Below are 25,374 nucleotides of genomic sequence, written 5' to 3' on the forward strand. Positions count from 1 at the left end.
AGCCTCACACGGAATGACCGGCCTGACTCTGCTTCCAATACTGAGGTAAGAGGAACTTCATCAGAGGGGGCTTGGGAAAAGACTTTGGATGTAGTGCAATATAATACATTTAAAGAGGCCCAAAGACAAGATCCCTCCCTACACAGTTTGCGAGTTCGTGTGGGAGAAGAAGGTGATGAACTGACAGAGAGGATAGAGTTGAAAAATGGACTGCTATATCGGGTCAATGCTAGCCCTGCTGGGAGTTTAAAGGAATCCATCAGTCAGCTTATAGTTCCCCCGGGAGTTCCGTACCCAATTACTCAAGCTTGCTCATGACATCCCCCTGGCCGGCCACCAAGGAATAACTCGTACCCGTAAAAGATTAACCCAGAATTTTTACTGGCCTGGTCTGTCCCAGGATGTATCTCGCTACTGTCGAACTTGTGACACCTGTCAGCGGGTGGGTAAGGGAGGAGCCCGATTCAAGGCCCCTCTGCATCCCCTACCTTTGATATCAGAACCATTTCAGCGAGTAGCTGTTGACATTATTGGGCCCCTTAGTAAACCTAGTCAAACGGGGAAACAATATATACTAACAGTAGTGAATTATGCCACCCGATACCCAGAAGCTGTAGCACTTCGTAAAACAGATGCTCCTGCTGTTGCAGATGCCCTCATACCTATTCTTACCAGAGTAGGCTTTCCTAGAGAAATTCTGTCTGACCAGGGACCGCAGTTTGTTTCCCAAGTGCTTCACTGTCTGTGGCAACAATGTGGCGTTAAAGCCTTACATTCTACTCCGTATCATCCCCAAACCAATGGGCTGTGTGAGAGGTTTAATGGCACCCTAAAATCACTACTTCGTACTTATGTTGAGTCTGGCGGCCGGGACTGGGAGAAGTACCTTCCCCATCTGCTGTTTGCTTACCGAGAAGTACCACAAGAATCAACAGGATTTTCTCCTTTTGAAACTGTTATATGGAAGGAGAGTGAGAGGCCCCCTGGACTTAATTAAGGAACAGTGGGAGGGGGATCAGCAGCTCAATGCAATTCCAGTTGTGCATTATGTCTTGAAGTTTCGTCAGAAGTTGCAGCAACTGACTCAGTTTGTGGCAGAGAACATGGCAGACGCTCAGACTAGACAGAAAGTCTGGCAGGGGCGGACTGGGGCGGGGGGACGGGGGGCAATTGCCCCCCGGGCCGCCCGAATCTGAATTAATTAGGGCCGGTGTGCGTGCGCACTGCGCGGACAGGACCAGTCCAGACCGCAGGTCCGCAGCCAGTGAATGAGACAGTAGAGAGAGTTGTGCGCCGCGGCTGCTCACTAAGCCAGCCCCCTGCCTGCTCCCCCACCCCCTGTAAGTAGCAGAGTCAGACAGACTTACTACTTATGGGCCGGCTGGAGGCTGATGATTGAAGATGCACGCGCTCCGCCGGCCGGTCTGACTCTGCCTCTCCAAGACAAGTATCCAATCGGGGGCTGAGGCGGCCTGGTGCGTAGCTGCGTCGACTCCTGCGTGCCGCATGAGCGTGTTGGTCACGCTATTTGGTCAGGACTTGTAGCCTCTTGAAGACTTGACTCCGCCCCCCCGCGTGGAGCCATTGCCGCTCAGCTCACTGATCTGCAGTCAGAGTGAGTGAGCCTTCATGCTGGGGCTGGGCTGGCTGGAGCCTGGAAGAGTCGGAGGGATCATAGTCCTCATAGACTGGGAGAGGGAGACGCCACCTGTAAGCTGTGGAGGAGGAGACAGGAGGAGGAGAGGAGGTCGAGAGTCCAGGTCGCCACTCGCCAGAGGAGGTTTTTATAGATTTTGTTTTTTTTACTTCTCCTCACTTGCTTTGTTGTTTGCTGGCTTGGCCTGTTGATTTTCTTCAATTATCTGCCCAGTGCCCTCTGACTGAGTTTTTATTTGTGGTAGTTAATGACCCCCATAAATTGCAATTCTGACCCTGGCTGGCCTGAGGGAACTTTTTTTCCCCTTGCAGTGTGATTGGCAGCAGGGGAGGGGGGAGACAGGCATGCATCAAGCAGGTAGTTGTGGGGTGTTAGGTGTCAGACCTGTAGTTTGTATGGGTGAGCAGGAGGGGGTTAGGCATCGGGTAGTGTGTGTGTGTGTGTGGGGTGGGGGGGGGGGGGCTGTTAGTCATCATAAAGGAGAGGTTTAGGGTTAGGCGGCAGGTAGTCTGTGTGCGAGGAGGGGGATGAAGTTAGACATCAGGCAGGTAGTTTTTGGGGTGGGGGGTTTAGACATCAGTTATGTAGTTTGTGCAAGGGGGGCTAGGGTTAGGCATCAGGTAGGTAGTTTGTGCAGGGGTTGGGGTTAGGCATCAGGTAGGTAGCTTGTGGAGGGATGGTTAGGTGTCAGGGGAAGCATTCTGTGTGGGATTAGGCTTATGGTGCCCACAATTGTTTAACTTTTTTTTCGAATAGATCCTTTTGTTCGACTTATCCGTTAGATTGAATATACAGATTTTGACAGATTTATTTTATTGTACCGTGGATATGCACCTTAGCCATAGTAACATATCGGTATTTAACTCCAATATTTTACACTGTAATGGCAAAAATATTTCACTATGGCTAAAGGTGCCCATACACTGTACAATAAAAAAAATCTGGAAAACTCTGTACATTCAAACTAACTGATAAGTTGAAAAAGAGGATCTATTCGAAACAGATCTATTAATTAGTGGTGTTTTATACATTACATGGGGCTTCCTCCAACCCTATGAAGTGCATGGGCTCGTTTATGGTCTCCACGGCCGCTCCATTCTCTCGTTATCCCTGTCGGTAATCTGGGCAGTCACTACCAGCCATGCTTTTCTGTGCAGTGATGTGCACCTGTGGCGGCACCGAATGCTTTCTGCTGCAACAGGAGTGTGCTCGCCGCTGTGCATGCGCGGAAGAGCATGACTGAATGTGAATGGTCAGATTACTGGTGAGAATAGCAAGAGAGACAGCGAAGGAGCCCATGCGCCTCATGCACCAGGTTAAGTATAAATACAGCACTAATTACCATCTCAGGTTTCCTTTAAACCAGGGCTGTGAACTTGGTACAAAAACCACCCGACTCCTCAGTTTATGAAACCACAGACTCCAGCTAGCAGTGGCGTAGCAATAGGGGGTGCAGAGGTTGCGACTGCTCCTGGGCCAGAGGAGCCCTCCCTCAACAGCAGTATTAGCTCTATTGGTCTTGTGCTGGTAATCACTTCTATAGATGCTTTGAATAGTAGTAATTAACAAACTGTTCTCCATCCCCTTCTTGCAGCTCTGACACTGGTTGTCCTTGGCAGGTTTTAGTGTGACGTATCAATTGTTATGTATAGAGTGCTTGTGGGAAAACTTGCACTATGGCTCATAGCTATGTCACTATCAGGTATCCAAGATTAAAGACTACTGCACTGCTTTAAAGGAAACCAGAGACAGCACATAAAGATTTTTTTTTACTTACCTGGGGATTCCTACAGCCCCATAAGCACGTTTGAGTCCCTCGCCGTCATCCCACGTGCCTCCGATCAGCGGTAATCAGCCACTGTAACTGTGCAGAAGACCCGACCGCTGCGACTGAATCAGTTACCGGGGCTGATTGCTGAATGGCAGACCGGTGGAGGACAGAGAGGAACTCTCACGTGCTTATGGGGCAAAATATATTTCTATAAGTAAAAAATCGTTTTTACTTGTCGTCTCTGGTACACTTAAAGGGAAGGTTCACGCTGCACATAAAAAAACAAAAAACAAACTGCACTCACGTGGGGCTTCTTCCAGCTCCTGGCAGTCTATCGGTGCCCTTGTAGCAGCTCCTCTCCCTCCCGGCGTCTAGCGGTAAAGAAGCCGACCTCGCCAGGACGGCTTCCAGGTCGGCTTCTGTGCGCTCCACGGCAGGGGGTCACGTGGTGTAAGTGACGTCATCAGGTCTCTACTGCGCAGGCGCAGAACTACTGCGCCTGCGCAGTAGAGACCTGATGACCCATGCCGTGGAACGCACATGACGCCAACCCGGAAGCCAACCTGGAGAAGTCGGCTTCTTCTCCGCTGGACGCCGGGAGGGAGAGGAGCTGCTACAAGGGCACCGATAGACTGCCAGGAGCTGGAAGAAGCCCCAAGTGAGTGCAGTTTGTTTTTTATGTGTAGCGCGGATCTTCCCTTTAAAACTGCCTGTGATAGCAGGCCAATGTTAAATTGTGTGTGTGACTGTGAGCTGCCAGGCATTGAGATGACAGGAGGGACTAAAGGTGGCCACTAACAATACAATTTGCTGAATGATGATTCATTTCTGATCATTTGTATGACTGATTGGAAATGATCGTTTGGGGCCACTAACGGAAGGATATCTAACCAATCTGATCAGATTTTGTTTTGCAAAAAAGATTTTTTTTCACAAAGAGTGTAGTTTTCTACGTGTATATTTCAATGTAACTGATTGATGTATTGTCTTCGTGCTACCATTATTAGATTTGCACGCAAGAAAGATATAACTTTGGGCTGGTGATGGTTGAAACGGGCCTCTAGTTTGTGTTTGCCCCCCAGGCCAAAAGGTCCCAGTCCTCCCCTGAAGTCTGGTATGACCAACATGCCAGAGAAAGGTGCTTCCAAGAGGGGGACAAGGTCCTTCTACTCCTCCCCACCAGGCAGGACAAACTTCATGCATCTTGGGATGGCCCCTATATTGTTATCCATCGTGTAAATGACACCACCTACACAGTGGCTCATGGTGAAAACTCTGAACTTACTAAAAGTGTACATATTAACATGATGAAACCGTACTATGAGAGGGAGCTTCCAGTAGCTGCTATTTGCAGTATTCCACTGGATGACCCTGATGACCCATCCCTTCCTGATCTTCTGAGTGACACTCAGGAGGCTCAGGATTTGTCCAATATTGCTCGAGGTAACCAGCTAACATCGTCACAGCTTGAGCAACTAAATAACCTGTTGAGGGCCCAAGCCACCGCATTTAACAATCATCCTGGCCGTACCACCTGGACTGTTCATACTGTGGACACTGGGAACCACCCACCCCTCCGTACCCCAGCATATCGCATAGCAGAATCGGTAAAGGTTGAGATGAAGAAGGAGCTTGGTGAAATGTTAGCCTTAGGGGTCATTGTCCCATCCTATAGTTAGTGGGCCTCCCCAGTAGTATCCAAGAAAGATGGGACAACTCGGTTTTGTGTTGATTATAGACGACTAAATGAGATTACAATGACAGATGCTTACCCCATGCCCCGTACTGATGAACTGCTTGATCGCCTGGGGGCTGCTAACTACCTCTCTACTTTTGACCTCAGCCGAGGCTATTGGCAAATTCCCTTAGCTGTGGAAGCCCAAAAAAAAATCTGCCTTCACAACCCCATTTGGCTTATTCCATTTTACTACCATGCCCTTTGAGATGAAAAATGCCCCTGCCACCTTCCAGAGACTTGTCAACCACTTGCTAGAGGGTATGTATGACTTTGCTCAGGCCTATTTAGATGATATAGCAGTATTCAGTAACTCGTGGGAGGAACACCTCCAACACCTTCAGCAAGTGCTAGAACGAATAAAAGCAGCTGGTCTGACTTTAAAACCGAGCAAATGCCAACTTGGAATGAGTGAGGTCCAATATCTTGGACACAGAGTGGGAGGGGGGCAATTAAGACCTGAACCTGCCAAGGTAGAGGCCATCCAACAATGGCCAGTTCCTCAAACCCAGAAGCAAGTGTTAGCATTTCTAGGAACTGCTGGTTATTACAGAAAATTCATTCCTAACTATAGCACTCTGTCTAAACCCTTAACAGATTTGACCAGCAAGAAGAAACCCAGGATTGTGCACTGGACTCCAGAATGTGAGGATGCCATGACTGCCTTAAAATCTGCACTTGCCAATTCACCGGTTCTGACGGCTCCAGACTACTCAAGACGTTTTATTGTGCAAACTGATGCCTCTACCTATGGCATTGGAGCAGTGCTTTCCCAAGTAAATCAGCAAGGAGAGGAGCACCCCATCATCTATCTTAGCCGGAAACTGCTCCCCAGAGAAGTGGCATATTCAACAGTGGAAAAAGAGTGCCTTGCCATTGTCTGGGCTCTAAAGAAATTACAACCCTATCTGTATGGACGAGAATTCACCATTCTTACAGACCACAATACCTTGAGCTGGCTCCAGCGGGTTTCTGGAGAGAATGGTAAACTTTTACGTTGGAGCCTAGCTCTGCAGCAATATTCCTTTACTATACAGCACCGGAAAGGAAAAGAACATGGAAATGCAGATGGACTATCATGGCTACGGCGCTGGTTCTCCATCCCCCTGGATCCAGAGCTACTGGAGTAGCTACTTTCTTGATCTGTGTTCCTTTGCCTGTGAGACTGGATGTTCTGAGAGGGATCCAACAGGCTGCAGTGGATCCAATGCTGTAGATGGTGCCTGCCCTGGGATAGACTCAGTTGGACTTTGTGAACTGTTCTCCCAAGATCACTGGATTTTACTAAAACCTCTATGTGGGATGCTGGACTAAAACACCTGGATTTTAGATGCGATCCTCTTGAACTGAATAGAATTCTCACTCTGTCCATGTTCTTCTGTTGTTATTGAAGTTTGTTTCCCTGGAACATCAACTGTTGTACTAGGTCCTGGTGTTTTGTGGATTAATAAAACTCCTGAATTCTCCTCCTAGTGGTCACTACCGGTGTCCTTCAGTATATATCATCACAGTATAAGATGCAACTTATGTTTTATTTTGGCCACTCTAACAGTCAGTGCCCTGAATCCTGGTGAAACATGGTGCCACATGTCCCCTAGTGGCCAGACCGCTCAATGCTTTCCAAACTATTTCAACCCACAGATTGTCCAAACTTCGTTGATGCAGTTGATGTGCTGAAACGGCTGGAACTGGGCAGCAGACAGGCTATTAGAGAGCCTGCGAGCAACATAAGCACTCTCCAGTACACTATAGAATTGAATTACACTCGGCACTCAGGAAGTGTCTTCAGAGGGAGAGGGGAAGTCAAACAACACCTGTATTGGTTCCGTGATTCGCACTCCAATGTAACACCTGTATGGAGGCTTTATTGGACAAGCCAAATGACGTGCAGCTGGGAACACATAAGCGGAAAACACTCAGCAAAATCTCTGTACATTGAGGTAGACCGGGCACTGTCACTTGTATGCTTTATTGCCTCTGTAGCCATACACATAGATTGTCTTCATGTAACAAGTACAATACATCTGCCATACAAGAAATGGATCATTCAAACCTGATGGATCTGGTGCTGGGGTGCTGGGGATGGTGGTGACCATGGGAGAAAGGTGGACGGCACAACAGCCGTTTCATGCCTAACTGGCGCTTGCTCACGTGTGTGTCCTGGTGTGTCCAGGACACACACGTGAGCAAGCGCCAGTTAGGCGTGAAACGGCTGTTGTGTCGTCCACCTTTCTCCCATGGTCACCACCATCCCCAGCACCCCAGCACCAGATCCATCAGGTTGTGACAAGTGACAGTGCCCGGTCTACCTCAATGTACAGAGAACATAAACACTCTACTACACAATATTTCAGGTATAGGGCTGCCGCCACTCTTATTTACATGCTGAGATAAACCTTCTGACTATTGCAAACCTGCAAAGGAAAATTGTTAAAGGGACTCCGAGCAGTGCAGAAACTATGGAAAGATGCACATCATTTTAAAGCTCTCTTTCTCCTCTTTCCAATGATATATAAACCGACGCCCTACGCCTTTTAGTTTTCGCTATTTTCGCGATTGAAATTGCCGCGGCCGCGATTTCGATCGCGAAAATAGAGAAAACTAAAAGGTGTAGGGCAACGATTTAGGTGTCGCCAGAAAGAGGAGAAAGAGAGCTTTAAAATGATATCCATCAAGCCATAGTTATATTGTATTACACAGGACGACACTTTCCCCAGTGTCAGCAGCTCCATTCTGCTGAATGCAGCTGCTGACTTTGACAAAACGTCGCCCTGTGTAATACAATATAACTATGGCTTGATGGATATCATTTTAAAGCTCTCTTTCTCCTCTTTCTGACGACACCTACATCGTCGCCCTACGCCTTTTAGTTTTCTCTATTTTCGCGATCGAAATCGCGGCCGCGGCAATTTCAATCGCGAAAATAGCGAAAACTAAAAGGCGTAGTTTATATATCATTAGAAAGAGGAGAAAGAGAGCTTTAAAATGATGTGTATCTTTCCATAGTTTCTGCACTGCTCGGAGTCCCTTTAAACACTCGGCTCTGGCTAAACAATACAACTTGGGTAGCGAATCTTCAGAAAGGCTAGGATTCTTTCTGCGTGGCTTAACCTCCCTGGCGGTTAATTTATTTTGACAAATGTGTAAAAATCCTTTTTTTTTTATTTTTTTCTTTTTGTTTCATGTAAAGCTACCAGAGTGGTAGCTACATGAAACACCACTAGAGGGCGCATGTGGCCCTCTAGTGCGATCGTCGCCGGCATCAATAGCAAACAGGGGAGCGCATATATAACGCGTTCCCCTGTTTGGCTTCTCCTGTCGCCATGGCGACGATCGGCATAACGTCAGCCGACGTCCTGACGTCAGGCGCACTCGATCCAGCCCATAACGCTGCCCGGAACTCATTGGTCCGGGCAGCGCAGGGCTCTGGCGGGGGGGGGCCTCTTCCGCCACTGCGTGCGGGCGATCGCCGCAGAGCACAGCACTTTGAATGGGGCGAATCGCCCCAACAGACCCAGAGAAATCCCCCTGCGCGACATAGCCCGAGCTCAGCTCGGGCTCACCGCCAGGGAGGTTAAAGCAGGTATGCAGCTGAGAAAATGACTTAAGTTGTTTATTGGAAATGCAATATAAATAATTAATATATACAGAAAATTATTAAAAGTAACAATTATAGAGACAGAGTAGCCCAGATAAAATAAAAGGGAAAACAAAAGAAAATGGATACTTAAAGGGAACCTAAACTGAGAAGGATATGGATTTTTCCTTTTAAAAAAATACTGGTTGCCTGACTCTCCTGCTGATAATAATAATAATAATGGCAGTATTTGTATAGCACCTTTCTCCTGTCGGACTCAAAGCGCTTGCGAGGCAACCACTAGAGCGCACTCAGTAGGCAGTAGCAGTGTTAAGGAGACTTGCCCAAGAAACTCCTTACTGAAATAGGTGCTGGCTTACTGAACAGGCAGAGCCGAGATTTGAACCCAGGTCTCCTGTGTCAGAGGCAGAGCCCTTAACCATTTACTATCCAGTGTCTCTACACCAACCAGTGACACCATCCTGTGTCTCTAATGCTTTCAGTCACAGCTCCACAACAAGCATGCAGATCAGGTGCTCTGACTGAAGTCACACTGGATTAGCTGCATGCTTGTTTCGGGTGTGTACTTCAGCCACTACTGCACCCAAAGAGATCAGCAGCACTACCAGGCAACCGGTATTGTTTAAACAGAAACATCCATATCTCTCTCAGTTTAGGTTCACTTTAAAGTTTGGAAGAAATATGTCCTTTGTGTGGAAGATCCAAGCAACATGGAGTGATCCTTTGATCAGGTTCAGAAAGCCAGCCTCACGGCCCTCTTCTAGCTTCAGTGATGTTAAAAAACGGAGGACTGTTTGCTAAATTTTTTTTTATTTTTTTATATTAATCTACTTGGAGGGAGGATCTCAGAGCCAGCTGGAAAATGACAGTTAGAATTTGACAGTTGTAAAATGACAGTTAAAATATGACAGTTGTAAAATGACAGTTGTAAAATGACAGTTGTAAAATGACAGTTAAAATTTGTCATTTGGGAAATGACAGTTGGAAAATGACAGTTAAAATTTGACAGTTGAAAAATTACAGTTGGAAAATGCCCGTTAAACTTTGACAGTTGGAAAATGACAGTTAAAATGTGACAGTTGGAAAATGACAGTTGGAAATTGACAGTTACAATTTGGCAGCTGGAAAATTATTGTTGTAAAATGACAGTTAGAATTTGACCGTTGTAAAATGACAGTTGTAAAATGACAGTTAAAATATGACAGTTGTAAAATTACAGTTGTAAAATGACAGTTAAAATTTGTCATTTGGGAAATGTCAGTTGGAAAATGACAGTTAAAATTTGACAGTTGAAAAATTACAGTTGGAAAATGCCCGTTAAACTTTGACAGTTGGAAAATGACAGTTAAAATTTGACAGTCTGAAAATGACAGTTGAAATTTGACAGTTGTAAAATGACAATTAAAATGTGTCAGTTGGAAAATGACAGTAACAATTTGACAGTTGGAAAATGACAGTTAGAAATTGACAGTTGGAAAATGACAGTTGGAAAATGACATTTAAAATTTGACAGTTGGAATTTGACAGTTGAAAAAATGACAGTTGGAAAATGACAGTTAAAATTTGACAGTTGGAATTTGACAGTTGAAAAAAATCACATTGTGCGTCCCTGCCGCGAGGCCTTGAAGCTGCAGTGGCCCAATTTATGAAACATGGTCTTGCCTTTAGGAGTTTAACACTGCGGTCCTCAAGTGGTTAAAAAAACATTTTTTCTTTAAAGTATTCAAAATTGATCTTCTCAAAAACTATATATTTTTTCTCTTTTTCCCACTATTCTCTCGAAGATATCTGGCAAATTTGGTGAAGATTGCATTTATGGGGGCTTTACAATTAACCACGGAAGTCAACGGTATTGACTATATTGTATGTAATGGTGGATTTTCTGTCAGAATTCTGAGGAATACCATTTGGAAAGCAGCGGAATTACCAGGCAGAATACAGATTGCCGTTGGATTCCGAATTCAGCATTTCCAACCATCTCTGGTATTTACTGGTATTTACTGGTATACAGTATAGTGGAATGTTGATGAATTTGGAATTCTGCTGTTCTAACCATCCCTATTTCCTGGTGGGCATTACACTGTCAGTGTACTACCTAAAAGGAAATCTCAGCAGGAAATTCACAGCTGTTTCAGGACATACAGTATATGTACATTCTGAATTACATTTTGAAAATTGTTTTTCCCACTATTATACTTAAAGAGACTCCGTAACAAAAATTGCATCCTGTTTGTTATCATCCTACAAGTTCCAAAAGCTATTCTAATGTGTTCTGGCTTACTGCAGCACTTTCTACTATCACAGTCTCTGTAATAAATCAATGTATCTTTCCCCTGTCAGACTTGTCAGCCTGTGTCTGGAAGGCTGCCAAGTTCTTCAGTGTTGTGGTTCTGTGATGCATCTCCCCCCTCCAGGCCCCTCTCTGCACACTGCCTGTGTATTATTTAGATTAGGGAAGCTTCTCTCTTCTCTCTTAGCTTTTACAAGCTGGATAAATCCTCCTCTGAGCTGGCTGGGCTTTCACATACTGAAGAATTACATACAGGCAGAGCTGTCTGCACTCTGCAGGAAGAAACAGCCTGACACTTCAGTGGAAGATAGCTGCAGGGGGAAAGAAACACACAAATGATCTCTTGAGATTCAAAAGGAAGGGTGTATACAGCCTGCTTGTGTATGGATGTATTTTCTATGTGTGGACATACTGTACATCAACCTACTTCCTGTTTTGGTGGCCATTTTGTTTGTTTATAAACAAACTTTTTAAAAGTGTTTTTAACCACTTTTAATGCAGCGAGGAGCGGCGAAATTGTGACAGAGGGTAATAATAATAAAACGCACTGGTATGTTTACTTTTGTGCGATTTTACCAATACAGATTCTCTTTAATATATCTAGAAAATGTGCTTAGTGTAGCATATATGGGTGCTTTGCTATTAAGGGCTTGATTCACAAAGCGGTGCTAACTGTTAGCACGCCTGTGAAAACCCCCTTAGCACGTCTAAACAAGCTTTTCACGCATAAAACTTTACGCGCGCAAAACTTTATGCGCGTAAAACTTTACGCGCGTACTGCACAGAGCGCAGGGCGCTCCGCGCGAAGTGCCCATTAAAGCCTATGGGACTTGGCGCGCGCAAAACCTTGCGCGCGTAAAACTTTGTGCGCGCAAAGTTAGCGCGCGATCTGTTTGAGAAATCCGGTGCTAACCCACTTAGCACCCTGGTTAGCGCGTCTAAAGACTTTAGACGTGCTAAGTAGGTTAGCACCGCTTTGTGAATCAAGCCCTAAGTGCTAAACGTGTGCCTTGGACGTAAATGCAATTTGCATTTGGATTCGGCCAGCAAATTAAATAGAGAACTGTTCGACTAACACTAATCATTAATGTCTAGTGATATAATAGTTATAATGTTATAATAAAGCAAGGAAACTTTGCCTAACTGCACTGCAGTACCTATGTACAGTACATGCTGTCTTTCAGGGGCCAGCCCACAACACTGGATTCTCCACAAGAAAATAGGAAAAATCTGTAAAGGCTTAATGACACACTCACAAAAAAAATTAAATATAATAAGAAGAAGAGATGCATGGGTTTCGAACTTAGTGGATAGCACTGTTACCTGTCTGTTTCTCTTACCTGTGGAGCAGCTGACGATGATTTATAGAGGGATCGACATCCAAAAACAGAGGAGGTAATTGTCACCGAGAGCAGCAGCAAATTTACAATAATCAGAACTGTGGCAAACGCTGTATTATGAGCCTGTCAGTACAAAATTAAGACCTTCATTAAATGCAAAGTTTTTACTTACAAGGTAAAAATAATGAATTAATTCCAAAGGTAAATATCATCTAAACAGCAGGCAGTCACATTTGGTAGACGGGATAATACCATTTTTTTTTTAAGTCAGTGTTGGGATGCTTCAAAACCTTTGTCATATTTTTTTTTATAAAAATGATTTTTCCTATACACTTGTCCCCCAGAAAGGTGACACTAGAACCGAGACTAAAGAAGGTTTTTAGCTTAATAAAACCTTTTTAAAATCCATCCCCACTGTCCTGTAGTTTTTGACTTAGCCGTGCCTGATGTGTTGTGCAGTGTTCCAGCGGCAACGTTAGCGGCTCCCCATACAACCCATTCCATCTGACGTCCGCTCCCCAGCTCCCTCCAGTGAGTCATATTAGTGGGGGGAGCGGGTCTGCGGCTTCTCCTAGACCTCCATGCTGCATAGACATCCGCAAGTGGATACATAGCAGCGGGAATGTCAGAGCGTACGAACCTGTATATGAGACGACTGCCATCTGGAGATCATTCATGTCATCAGATCACCCACTGGGATTTCACGAGAACTACACACCAGTAGGACTGCAACTGGAGCCTGGTCCCCGGCTGCTGAAAGTTGGGCACCTGGGAGTGTAGGCTGACCTGACACAGCCACAAAAATTTCAGGTGAGACCAGTGCCCCTGGGACTTCATTATTTAATCAATTGTGACTTAGAGCGCTTTCCTCTTTTTTTTCTTGTTTTACATATCCATGCTGGTATGGAAAGTTGCCTGCTCACGCCAGATCGCTCCAACTAGGGTAACACTACACTTCCACACCGTCTTTGTTCTGAAACTAAAAAGACATGGGCCTGATGCACTAAAACATTTACAAAGCCGTGCCATTCTGCATGCAAATTAGTTTGTTTCGATGCTCATATTTGCATTTTAGAGATCACAACACAATGGTGCGGTATCCATTTTGATGAATGTGTTATGGCATCAGCTTCCACTTCTGTTGGCCCCTATGATGTTATCCATTTTCATCCATTGAGGTCTGTGTTGCAATATGGTTTGTGTCCATGCAGATGAATCCCCCATGTCCCTTCAAAAGCTCATATTTCTCATCATTAACTTTTAAAAGTTGGTTTAACTACTAAAAGTAAATAAAACCATAAATACAGAAGAAAAAAATTGCATTCGTAGTTTTTTTTAACAGTATGGACATTATCCTATATCAATACTATATCCTATATCCCTGGATCAACAGGGATATGTGAGGGAGCAGGCTGGAGTTGTACTTTGTACTGGTTGAACTCGAAGGACGTATGTCTTTTTTCAACCAAAATAACTATGTAACTATGTAATACCATCAGGTAGGGTGTTATGATCAAGATTGCAACAATTCTTCTACACAAGCAAGTGTTTCACCATGAGGGGAATGAGGAGCTAGGGACAGATTGTAAATGTTATAAGTAGAGATGTTGCAAACATAGAATTGTTTGTTCCCGAACAGCGAACGCTAACTTCCGCAAATATTCGCGAACAGGCGAATCGCCATACACTTCAATGTGCAGGCAAATTTTAGAACCTACAAAGACTGCTTCTGGTCACAAAAGTGATGGAAAAGTTGTTTCAAGGGGTCTAACATCTGGACTGTAACATGCCGGAGGGGGATCTATACCAAAATGGATTTGACGCAGAGTCGGATCTTAATCCCTAAAGGGCAGAAATCACATTATGCACAGCTCTGAGTGTCAGTGGGCTGTGGAGTGTTATACACAAAAAAACAAAAACACAGGAGACCGATGTACTAGCCCTCAAAAGGGCTGTTTGGGGTGCTTTCACTGCAATTGAGGAAGAAGAACAGAGGCCAAGCCAATGCTTTCCCTACCTATCTGCAGCAAGTCTGAACCTGCTCTCACTAAGCATTCTCCTCAGCCAAATAAAATACCAGTCCCCAAAATGGGAACACCCCCTGGGAAGCCTGCTTCTGTTGGTCTTTCTCCTCCACAAAGCCACATTCCTTCTGTGTCCCCTCTTCAGACTCCTCTCTCTGCGTTGCTGCAGGTACATCAGGTGACAAGGCTACCTCTGGTAATTCCAACCAAAAATTGTCCTCTTCCTACTCCTGCTCACGCTCATCTATGGCCTGATTAATCACCTTTTGCAGGGCATGTTCCAGGAAAAAGGTATGGTATAAGGTCACTGATGATGATTTCAGTGCAACTGACCAGATTTGTTACCTCCTCAAAAGGATGCATAAGCCTGCAGGCATTGCATATGAGCACCCATTCCCACGGAAAAAAAATACCAAGCTCAGCAGAGCCTGTCCTGGCACCAATGTCAAGGAGATACTGTGAGAACTAGCGGGACCGCCGCCGCCGCGCTGGCCAGCATGGCGGCGGTCTCCGCTTCCCAGCCGGCTGACTCCGTCACTCGTGCGGAGCAGCCGGCACACTCTGCGAGGGACACCGCCGTCGCGACTGGCGACACGGTGGCGGGTCTCGCATGGCGGCAGGCGGAATTTTCTCTGCAAGCGGACGCGGACCCGGGGCCTGGCCTCTCCTCTTCTCAGAGGCAAAGGGTCGCATGCGCGCGCGCTAGGAGGCAGGACTTTTACCTCCTATGTAGGAGGCTCAGCTGACTCACTAGTCAGCTGACCTCAGGAGGTGTCCAGATTGGTTGGGCCTCTGGGGCGGCGCTGAGTAGCTCTCTAGCTACAAATACAACTTGCCTGTCAGTAGCAAGTTGTCTGCTGTCGTGAATACACTGTTGTGTTAGCGCTCAGACCTTAGTGCAGTGCCCTGGTGTTGATACTAAGGATTTCACACCTTAGCTTAGGAATATTATTGTGTATTGATCTGTGTTTTGACTCTGGCTATCCCTGACTACTCTATCTCTTGCTGGTCTTGTACCTTTGCCTATCTGATCCTTGTTGCCGACCTCTGCCCGTTTACTGATGACTCTTGTGTCTTCTGCTCCTGTACTGTTGCCGTAATCTCTGTTGCCGAACCCTTGCCTGTCTGACCCTTCTCCCTTCAGTGGAACGTCTCCCACTGGAGGGTCATCTCTGAGGCTTGCCTCTCCGAGATGCCTGCCCCAAGCAGACGATTACTGCTAGGGGTCGAGATTCCTCACTCAGCCTGGTTAGAGGATCTCACTCACAGGCAGGGGAGGACTGGCCCAGGGGGACGGGGGGCAATTGCCCCCCGGGCTGCCCGAATCTTAAGTAATTAGGGCCGGCCACTGCTATACGCAGCGGCCGCAGACATACCACAGGTGACAGGTTCGCAGTGGGGATCGCAACCTCGCGCGATATTTCCCGGCAAGTTGAAGTATCCAATCAAAGAAGGGGCTGAGGCGGCCGGCCGTGGTGTTCCCTTGTGCGTGGCTGCGCCTGCGGTGGATGTGAGCGGCACAAGGACACAAATAGCTTAGGTCCTCTCCGGCCAGGTGGGTTGACCCTGCCTGGAGCCATTGCCACCCGCAACGTGCTGCTGTGCCTGCGGTGTCATCGGAGTGAGCTGTCTCACTCTTCAGCTTTCTGTGCTGGGGGGGGCTGGGGGCCTGGAGCTGTGGCTACGAGTGGTTGGCTGGAGGAGTCGGACACAGTCCTCCCCTGTGCTGCTGTGCCTGAGGTGTCGTCGGAGTGAACTGTCTCACTCTTCAGCTTTCTGTGCTGGGGGGGCTGGGGGCCTGGAGCTGCAGCTACGAGTGGCTGGCTGGAGGAGTCGGACACAGTCCTCCCGTGTTGCTGTGCCTGAGGTGTCGTCGGAGTGAACTGTCTCACTCTTCAGCTTTCTGTGCTGGGGGGGCTGGGGGCCTGGAGCTGCAGCTACGAGTGGCTGGCTGGAGGAGTCGGACACAGTCCTCCCGTGTTGCTGTGCCTGAGGTGTCGTCGGAGTGAGCTGTCTCACTCTTCAGCTTTCTGTGCTGGGGGGGGCTGGGGGCCTGGAGCTGCGGCTACGAGTGGCTGGCTGTCCTGGCTGGAGGAGTCGGACACTCTGGGGGCTGGGAGTCGGAGATGCCACCTATAGCTGCTTGCTGCTGTGGAGGAGGAGGAGGTGTAGGTCTGACTGCTGTCAAATTCAATTCTCTGCCCAGGCCAGTGCCCTCTGAGGTTTTTTTTGTGTGATAATCATCCCCATTCTGACCCTGGCCTGAGGGGGAACGTTTTTTCTTCTTGTGGTGTGATTGGCGGCAGGGGAGCGGGGGAGGCAGGCAGTTAGGCACTGTCAAACAGGTAGTTGGAGGGGGGGGGGGGTAGGTGTCAGACAAGTAGTTTGTATGGTGGGTGGGCAGGAGTGGGGTTAAGCATCACCAGGTAGGTAGGTTTGTGTGTGTGTGTGTGTGTGTGTGTGGGGGGGGGGTGTTTAAAGGAGTTATCAGGCATTTTTAATGAAATAAGTGCTACTTACCCGGGGCTTCCTCCAGCCCCACGCTCCCAGCATGTCCCTTGCTGCAGCTCTGCAGTCAGCCATTCGCTGCCGCTGCCTCCCAGTCCCCGGCGATGGCACCAGTCCGACCTGGATGTCGGCCTGTACTGCGCCTGTGCGAGCAGCACTGTCAATCACCGCCACGTGGACCGGAGTGTACTGCACAGGCGCAGTAGTTCTGCGTCTGCACTGTACGCTCTGGTCCATGTGGCGGTGATTGACAGCGCCGCTCACACAGACACAGTTGGCCTGACGTCATCGCCGGGGGCTGGGAGGCAGCGGCAGCGAACAGCTGACTGCAGAGCTGCGGCAAGGGACATGCTGGGAGCTTGGGGCTGGACGAGCCCTGGGTAAGTAGCACTTATTTTCATTAAAAAAAAAAGCCTGATAACTCCTTTAAGGTTAGGCATCAGACACAGACAGGTAGATTGTGCGGAGAAATGGGGTTAGACATCAGGTACATTGTGTGTGTGTGTACACGTGTGTGTGTACACGTGTGTGTGTACACGTGTGTGTGTACGTGTGTGTGTGTGTGTATATGGCTTTGGGCTGGGGATGCCGTGAAACGGGCCTCTAGTTTGTGTTGTCCCCCCAGGCCAAAAGGTCCCAGTCCTCCCCTGCTCACAGGGTTCCCATTCAGAGGTAACCACACCTCTGAGGAATTACCGTGAGGTGGATATTTCCACACTTCTGTTATTTTACTGTCTTTATTGGGTTACTTTTGCTGTCGTGCCCAGAGGTTAGCAATAAATCTGTATTATCGGTGATTCTGCAGATCACCAATAATCGGGTATATATCTGCATTCTTGGTGATTCTGCAGATCACCAATAATCAGATTCTCTCTGTGTGCTAACATATATCATGACAGATACTCATTTATGGCATGTTGTTGTTGGAGCAGATGATCAAACATCATTAAAGTGGATTTCCAGTGAGTCTGGCTGTTAGCAAATTAAACACTTCACTAGCCTCACCACTGAAGCTATAATCTGCATCACGTCAAATCGATTCCCTATGGTTAGTTCTTGCGTCTCAGGCAGAACAATAGAAACATCTAAATGTTTTTGATGCAGGCAAAGAATCTGAAGCAAAGGTTCATTAAAAGTGGGTATTATTCAAAGGACTTAGGTGTAGCGCTGGACAAACCAAAACAATTTACCCGAAAGGTTTTACTTTCAAGATCCTCTGGGCGAAGAAACAATGTTTAGAGTAATTTTTTCTTTAGCTTTTTTTTCCTTTGGTGGACAAAAATCTGTGCGAAACCTTGGGTGATCCTGGATGGAAATCTAAAACTCAGACAGCAGGTATCAGCTGTCGTCAAGTCTTCCTTCTTCGATCTAAAAAATATAGTGAAAATCAAACACCTTATCCCAGCTGAAGACCTACCTTCCCTGGTTCATGCATTTGTATCCTCCCGCCTAGACTACTGCAACGCCCTGTTCATCGGATCTACAGATAAGGTTCTGCGCCCCTTAGAGCTAGTACAGAATGCTGCAGCCAGACTCCTAGACAATGCCCCCCGCAGCACACACATCACCCCAATACTGCAAACTCTTCACTGGTTGCCAGTAAAATGGAGAATCAATTTTAAGATCTGCCTGCTGACATTCAAGGCTCTACACCACATCAGTCCCAAATACATAGCGGATCTATTGGAACTTTATGCCCCTCCACGCACGCTCCGCTCTGCCAACAAGATGAAGCTGGTTATTCCCAGGATACACTTAACATTTGGTGCCCGGGCCTTTTCCTATGCAGCCCCTACTCTATGGAACTCACTTCCACAGTCAGTACGAGAGGCTCCTTCTCTGGACAGCTTTAAAAAAAGGCTAAAAACTCACCTCTTTTCCCTAGCCTTTGAGACTGCATAATGCAGGGTCACAGCGCTTTGAGTCCCCAGGGAGAAAAGCGCTATATAAATAATATTGTTATTGTTGTTATTGTTATAAGACCTGTTCATTTATGTCTGAAAATCCTACGTTTGGAGGCTCACAGAGGATAACTATTTGCAGGTCACCTACATTATCCAACCTACTTGTTAGAAGCAAGTTTTTGTCGCCAAAAACAAAAAATCTGGTTGAAAGAGAGATCCCATTTAGGGTACCACAAATATGGTTATTGTAAATTAATTGTATCCCCTAATTCTTAAATTGAAAATGATTTGTTTAGGGGGAGTTTCCTTTAAGACGAAGGGCTTTGTCACTTATTGCACCCTAATGTTGCTTATGCAATTTTGTGCTCTTGCCAGTTTTGATGAGAAAACATATTTTGGATTATTTTAAAGAAGAGCTGTCTGCCATACTATCTCAGAAAATAACCCACATATATAAGTAGATAAATACTTGTTCTACTTACATAACATAGGTATTGCATTGTCCACATTTTGATTTTAATGATTATTCTACAGTAAAAAAAAGAGAAAATCCTTCTTAGCATTTCCCATTTTAAGTGTGGCTATTTTGAAGCCAATTCTGATGTAATTTCCTACGGGGGGCAAACGCAGGATTTTTAAGGGGGGGATTCCTGAAAGGTCCAGAAGCACTTATGTCCCCGAGTGCTTCCGAAGACAGGTGGCTCCATACTGCCCATGCACAAAAGTGCGCTGGCGTATTACGAAGCTGCCTATCTTTGGAAGTACTCAAGGACACGAGTGTTTCTGAGGGCTTCTGGTAGCAGCAAATTTGAACGGGGGACAGCGATGGAACAACTCCCCGAGAGAGGAACGGTAGATAGACTTAGTTTGGACAATTCAGTGGAATATGCCACATAGTGTCACATAGCGCAAGCAATAGCCATATGATGCAGGGTTATATGCATCTGCGGAAGATGGCGGCGCTATATAAATACTAAATAATAATATTTTGCCTCACCAGAATTGCACTTTTATTTAGCTTTCCTGTATGACAAGAAGACACAAACACCCAACACTAGGGGAAGAGGGAAACAAAGGTGAATGAGGGAGGGCTGGTGCACACCAAGAGGGCTTCTGAGCGTTTTACAAATGGACAGTGATTTGAAAAGCGCTTGGCTAATGTTACCCTATGAGGGTGTTCTCACAGCAGCGTTGTGATTTTTTCAAAATCGCAGGTATATTGCATGTAGCATTTTTTTGAGCAATTCATTCAGAAATCGCTCTGAAAATCGCTTCACAAAATTGCACTCACTAATTGCTAGCAATTGCTATGTGATTTTGGCGTGCATTAACCCAGTAAGAGGAGGAATGGAGAGAGACTGAGAATAGCCTGAGATGGAGCAGAGAGCTTATCTGTATTGCAGAAAGCAGCCCTCCTGGAGTCTCGGGACTGTCAAAAACGTTTCACCTTGTTTAACACCTTATCCACACATGCAGTCATTATAACAATGAGGAGAGACCAGACAGATGTTTGCCCTCCAGGCAAGCTCTGCATCATGCTGTGTATATTTACCAGCTTGCCTGCCCTCTAATTGCACTTTTATCAGCTAGCCTAGTGTTTCACCTGAATACACCAGACACAAATCTCTGAGTGAAAGGCTGCCTGGGTGGAGATTGCCCCCCTTCCAGCCAGCACTAGGGGAAGGAGGAAAACAATAGTGAATGCAGAGAGAGTATCTGTATTGCAGTTCCACATCACACAGGCTACTTGCATGTAATGTGTCTCCTGTCCCTGCCAGCCAAATCCAAAAAAAGCTTTATTGGCAGGACCAAATACATTTAACATTGCCAAAGCAAAAACAAAACATTAACAACATAGTGGGGGGGATTGTGGGAATAGGGGAATGATATAGGCAGGGCCGGATTACCAACCAGGCAACAAAAGCAGTCGCTTGGGGCCCCATTCAGAGTCAAACCAGCCCTCGCCATCCTGTCAGCGGTGGCTGGATGGTATAATGGTTAAAGGGACTCTGGGCAGTGCAGTAACTATGGAAAGATGCATATCATTTTAAAGCTCTCTTTCTCCTCTTTCCAGTGATATATAAATAGCCGCCCTATGCCTTTTAGTTTTCGCTATTTTTGCGATCGAAATCGCGGCCGCAGGACGACTTTTCTCCAAAGTCGGCAGCTCGATTCAGCACAATGCAATGAAATATAAGGAACCCAGGGGGATATAATTACAAACATCATGCTGGTAGGTGTGAGGATGTAATTAATTAGTTGTGGGTATGCTTAAAGGCATACCCACAGGCACTGCTCGGAGTCCCTTTAAGGGCTCTGCCTCTGACACAGGAGACCAGGGTTCGAATCTTGGCTCTGCCTGTTCAGTAAGCCAGCACCTATTCAGTAGGAGACCTTAGGCAAGTCTCTCTAACACTGCTACTGCCTATAGGGCGTGTCCTAGTGGCTGCAGCTCTGGCGCTTTGAGTCTGCCAGGAGAAAAGCGCGATATAAATGTTATTTGTCTTGTCTTGTCAAATGATGCCGTGCGTTGCTGATTGTCTTCAGAGCCAGGCTCTCCTCCTAGGTCCCCCTCCTGGTACTGTGCACTCTGGCGCTGCCCACTCCGCCCTCCCTTCCCACAGAGAAAGTGGACTGTTGCCCATAGCAACCAGTAGCTCAGCTGCCCCGGTGTGTGCGGCATGTTGCTGTGCAGCTGCATCTTCTGATTCTATTACGACATGATGGGGGGCCCAAATCAGTTACTTTGCTTAGGGCCCCATTTAGCCTTAATCCGGCTCTGGATATAGGTATACCGTCCATCGGGGTGTGGAGGATGTAAGGGATGGTCAGCCTCTCACACAAGCTGCAGGCAGCCCTCCTGGAGTTTAGGGACTGTCAAAACTTTTCAACCTGTGAAATACCTTTTGTAGCTGTCTACATGCAGTCTTTACAATAGTGAAAGAGCTGAGTTTTTCCCACAATCCCTGCAGGAGGCAAGCCTTTACCAGCTCGCCCGCTTCAGCGATTTCAGGGAATTTTTTTTAAAGGGACAGGAGTCTCAGGGGGGTATTCCATACATCCGGAACCCCCGTCTGGATACGCCAGTGCCTACCTTAGTCTCCTCTGCCTGATTCACCCGCCCTTCACTATAGAAAGTGCATTGTCTCAGCATGCAAAATACTGGCCAATCAGAGAGGAACAGAGGTGTGGGAGGGGAAAACAGGAGAGAAAGAGGTTTCAGCCAATCAGGCTGCATTAGTTAAGTCTGAGGGGAGGTACAGAAGCAAAAACAGACAACCCAGGATGCCCTGCAAATTCCTTTTTGTGTACCAAGTTTTGTGTGTACCAATAAGATTCAGGTAAACTGGGGAATGATCATTTATCAACAAGAAAAGTAATAGTGATTTTAATTTTTGGATTGCCTGGTTAGCATCCTTATTACTTGTCTACCAGATAAAAATATTTTTTTATTTTTTTGCCTGACGTAGAATCTGGAAAAGGTTGTCTCAGATTCATTGATCATGTGAGAAAAGAACATCATGGTAAGGCAGGTGAGTTGTGTTTTATGGGCCTAAAATGTGTTCCAAGACCACATCATGGCAGGGACCGAGTCCAAATACTTTTGGGAATGGCAGAATGAATTATTATTTCAGCAGATGCCATGGGGGCTTGACCCTGCCCATTTTTTTGGGTCCTTATTTTTTTGTCCATTTTGTATATACTGTATATTTTGCAATGCATTCTAGTCTGTTCTCATGAATAATTTAGCAAGACCTTTTCAAATTGTTAATGGTATATGCAGTTGTTGGTTTCTCTTTTTATTGTCTTTCATGAGCTTTGTCTCCTTCTGCTCTGTCCAGAGGGAGACCCCCATGCATTGTTGTGTGCAGATTGTTTCACCGATATGAAATGTTATATTAGATGCAATAGCCCCCTTTTTGGCCCTGTAAAATCTATGAGTCATTGTGATGTTGTCATGGGGACCTCCCTTACCCCGGCTATTACGTGAAGATTCACACAATCTTTATTTTAATTATTTTCCATCGCCTTGCATGAACTTCTTTCTGTGACATTACGGTCTCCTGCAACTAATAAACATCAGTGATGGTAGGTTCTCCCTCTTATTGTTAATTGGACAAAGTGTACAATTATGCTATTAATGCTTAATTGTAATGTTTGTCAGCCTGTTTTGTGCTGACTCTAAACAAGGAGGTTAGTGTTGCTTTAAGGGAGGAGGATGGGAGGGTGTTGCGTTTCTGCTTTATCACCTTCTCTGATAAACTTCTGCTCCTTAGATGTGTTCTGTCATCTTTTGCACTTTCTCTTCCTTTCATGGAAGGTTTTAAATTATGTAACTGACACACATTTGCTCTCTACACACTTTTACTGTTTGTGCAACATAAATGTATCCTAGTTCACTTTTGCACTTGGAGCCCATTAGGCCACCATACTCTTAGAGTCTTCATCTCCATGACAGCATTCCACACTGGTGGTCAGCACAGCTGCGAACAAGCATCCTGCTGACGCAAAAGAAGCTATTAGCTGCTCCGTTTTTTGCCGGGCAACCACCTGATTACACCACACTTTTTCCAGTGAATTTGGTTTGTATTTTGTGGCACACTATCTGGATAAAAAACACATTGGATCCAATAGACTATAGGGTCCCCTTTTTCTTTTCTTCACATCTCTGTGGGCTGAGCAGCATGCCGTTAAAGAATTAGTTTCACTACTACTGGTTTCACTGGTTTTACTATGTTATGTTCCGTTTGGATTACCAGGAAGTTTAAGCAAGCACTGTAGTGAAATTTTAGTAATATGTACCCATGTTTATCTCATCATGTCATACAGTATGTCAGTACGTTCTAATGATTTTTGTTTTGCTTTTAACCGCTTGCCGCCCGCGTCACGCGGCGGCAGCCCCAGGACCAGCTAACGCCAATTGGCGGAAAGTCCTGGGGCAGCAGTTTACGGGAGATCGCGCGCACGCTGCGCGAGTATCTCCCGCTTGGTGGGCGGAGCTGAGCTCCGCCTTCAGTCTCCGAGCGGCGATCGCCGCTCGGGAGACTGTTACACGGCGAAACCGCCATGTATTTACATGTGCAGCGCTGCGATCAGCAGCAGCGCTGCACTGGGGACAGCCGTGTGACACGGCTGTCCCTCTGGGGTACAAGACAGCGATCGGCTCTCATAGGCAGAAGCCTATGACAGCCGATCGCCGTGATTGGCCGGCTGGGGGGAGGGAGGGGATTTAGAAAAATATTACAAAAAAAACAAAACAAATATTTATAAAAAAAAAAAAATAAACACAGGGGGGGCGATCAGACCTCACCAACAGAGAGCTCTGTTGGTGGGGAGAAAAGGGGGCAGTCACTTGTGTGCAGAGGTATACGGCCCTGCAGCTTGGCCTTAAAGCTGCAGTGGCCAATTAAGGTAAAATTAGGCTGGTCACTAGGGGGGTTTACCACCATGGTCCTCAAGAGGTTAATCAATCAATTAATCACATTCACTTAAAATACCTGAATAAAGCAGATCAATCTATTCTGCACTAATCCCCAGAAAAACAAAAACAAAATAATACTTACATATCTTTTCCTGCAGTGAGTTATGTATGTATCATCTCTGTCATAAGGATAGTAGTAACCATAACAGTAAAAAAATGCTAAATCCATGCAATTAAAGATGAGGGCTACAACACAGCCCATAGAGCTGAGAATGTTCAGGGCAAGGGAGCCTTGGATCTGTAAGACAACAAAGCAAACTACTAATCCAAAACAAAAACAGTAACAGTCAAAAGTGTCATACTAAATATATCAGGCTGGCCAAAACATATGACATGTTAAAGCTGAACTCTACCACTGTTGGCAAATAAACAATACCTACAGCTCATTTCTACAAATTAATAAATTGCTTGTGATGATAAACATTATATATCAAACTACCTTTCCTGATTCTGAACAAAAAGAGCCCCTCCACAAGGATCTTAACGCAGTCTGTCATCTTGTGGTGTTTGTGCAGGTGCAAGTCACTCAATTAGTTCGGTGTGGAAACTTACTATTAGGACCTCAAGCTTTGTGCAGCTTAAAGGAGAACTGTAGTGAGAGGTATATGGAGGCTGCCATATTTGTTTCCATTTAAGCAATACCAGTTGCCTTGCTATCCTGCTAATCCTCTGCCTCTAATACTTTCAGCCATAGGCCCTGAACAAGCATGCAGCAGATCAGGTGTATGGCCTGGTGCACACCAAAAACCGCTAGCAGATCCGCAAAATGCTAGCAGATTTTGAAACGCTTTTTCTTATTTTTCTGCAGCGTTTTAGCTAGCGTTTTGCGGTTTTGTGTAGTGGTTTTGGTGTAGTAGATTTCATGTATTGTTACAGTAAAGCTGTTACTGAACAGCTACTGTAACAAAAAACGCCTGGCAAACCGCTCTGAAGTGCCGTTTTTCAGAGCGGTTTGCGGTTTTCCTATACTTAACATTGAGGCAGAAACGCATCCGCAATCCAAAATCTGCAGCAGCCCGGGAGTATGCGTTTCTGCAAAACGCCTCCCGCTCTGGTGTGCACCAG

General features: G+C 46.2%; 1 protein-coding gene across 2 annotated transcripts in view; it reads right to left on the reverse strand.

Annotated features, from left to right (window-relative positions):
• The window catches only part of LOC137536222 (membrane-spanning 4-domains subfamily A member 4A-like), a 211,496-nt gene that overhangs the window by 5,083 nt on the left and 181,039 nt on the right, over nt 1-25,374 (reverse strand). For both annotated transcript variants that reach the window (XM_068258334.1, XM_068258335.1), the window contains 2 exons: nt 24,392-24,547; nt 12,392-12,514 (listed from right to left, as the gene is read on the reverse strand). In XM_068258334.1, the coding sequence (XP_068114435.1) occupies nt 12,392-12,514; nt 24,392-24,547 (279 nt within the window). The remainder of the gene's footprint in view (nt 1-12,391; nt 12,515-24,391; nt 24,548-25,374) is intronic.

This window comes from Hyperolius riggenbachi, chromosome 10 (assembly GCF_040937935.1).
Source record: "Hyperolius riggenbachi isolate aHypRig1 chromosome 10, aHypRig1.pri, whole genome shotgun sequence".
Taxonomy (NCBI): Eukaryota; Metazoa; Chordata; class Amphibia; order Anura; family Hyperoliidae; genus Hyperolius; species Hyperolius riggenbachi.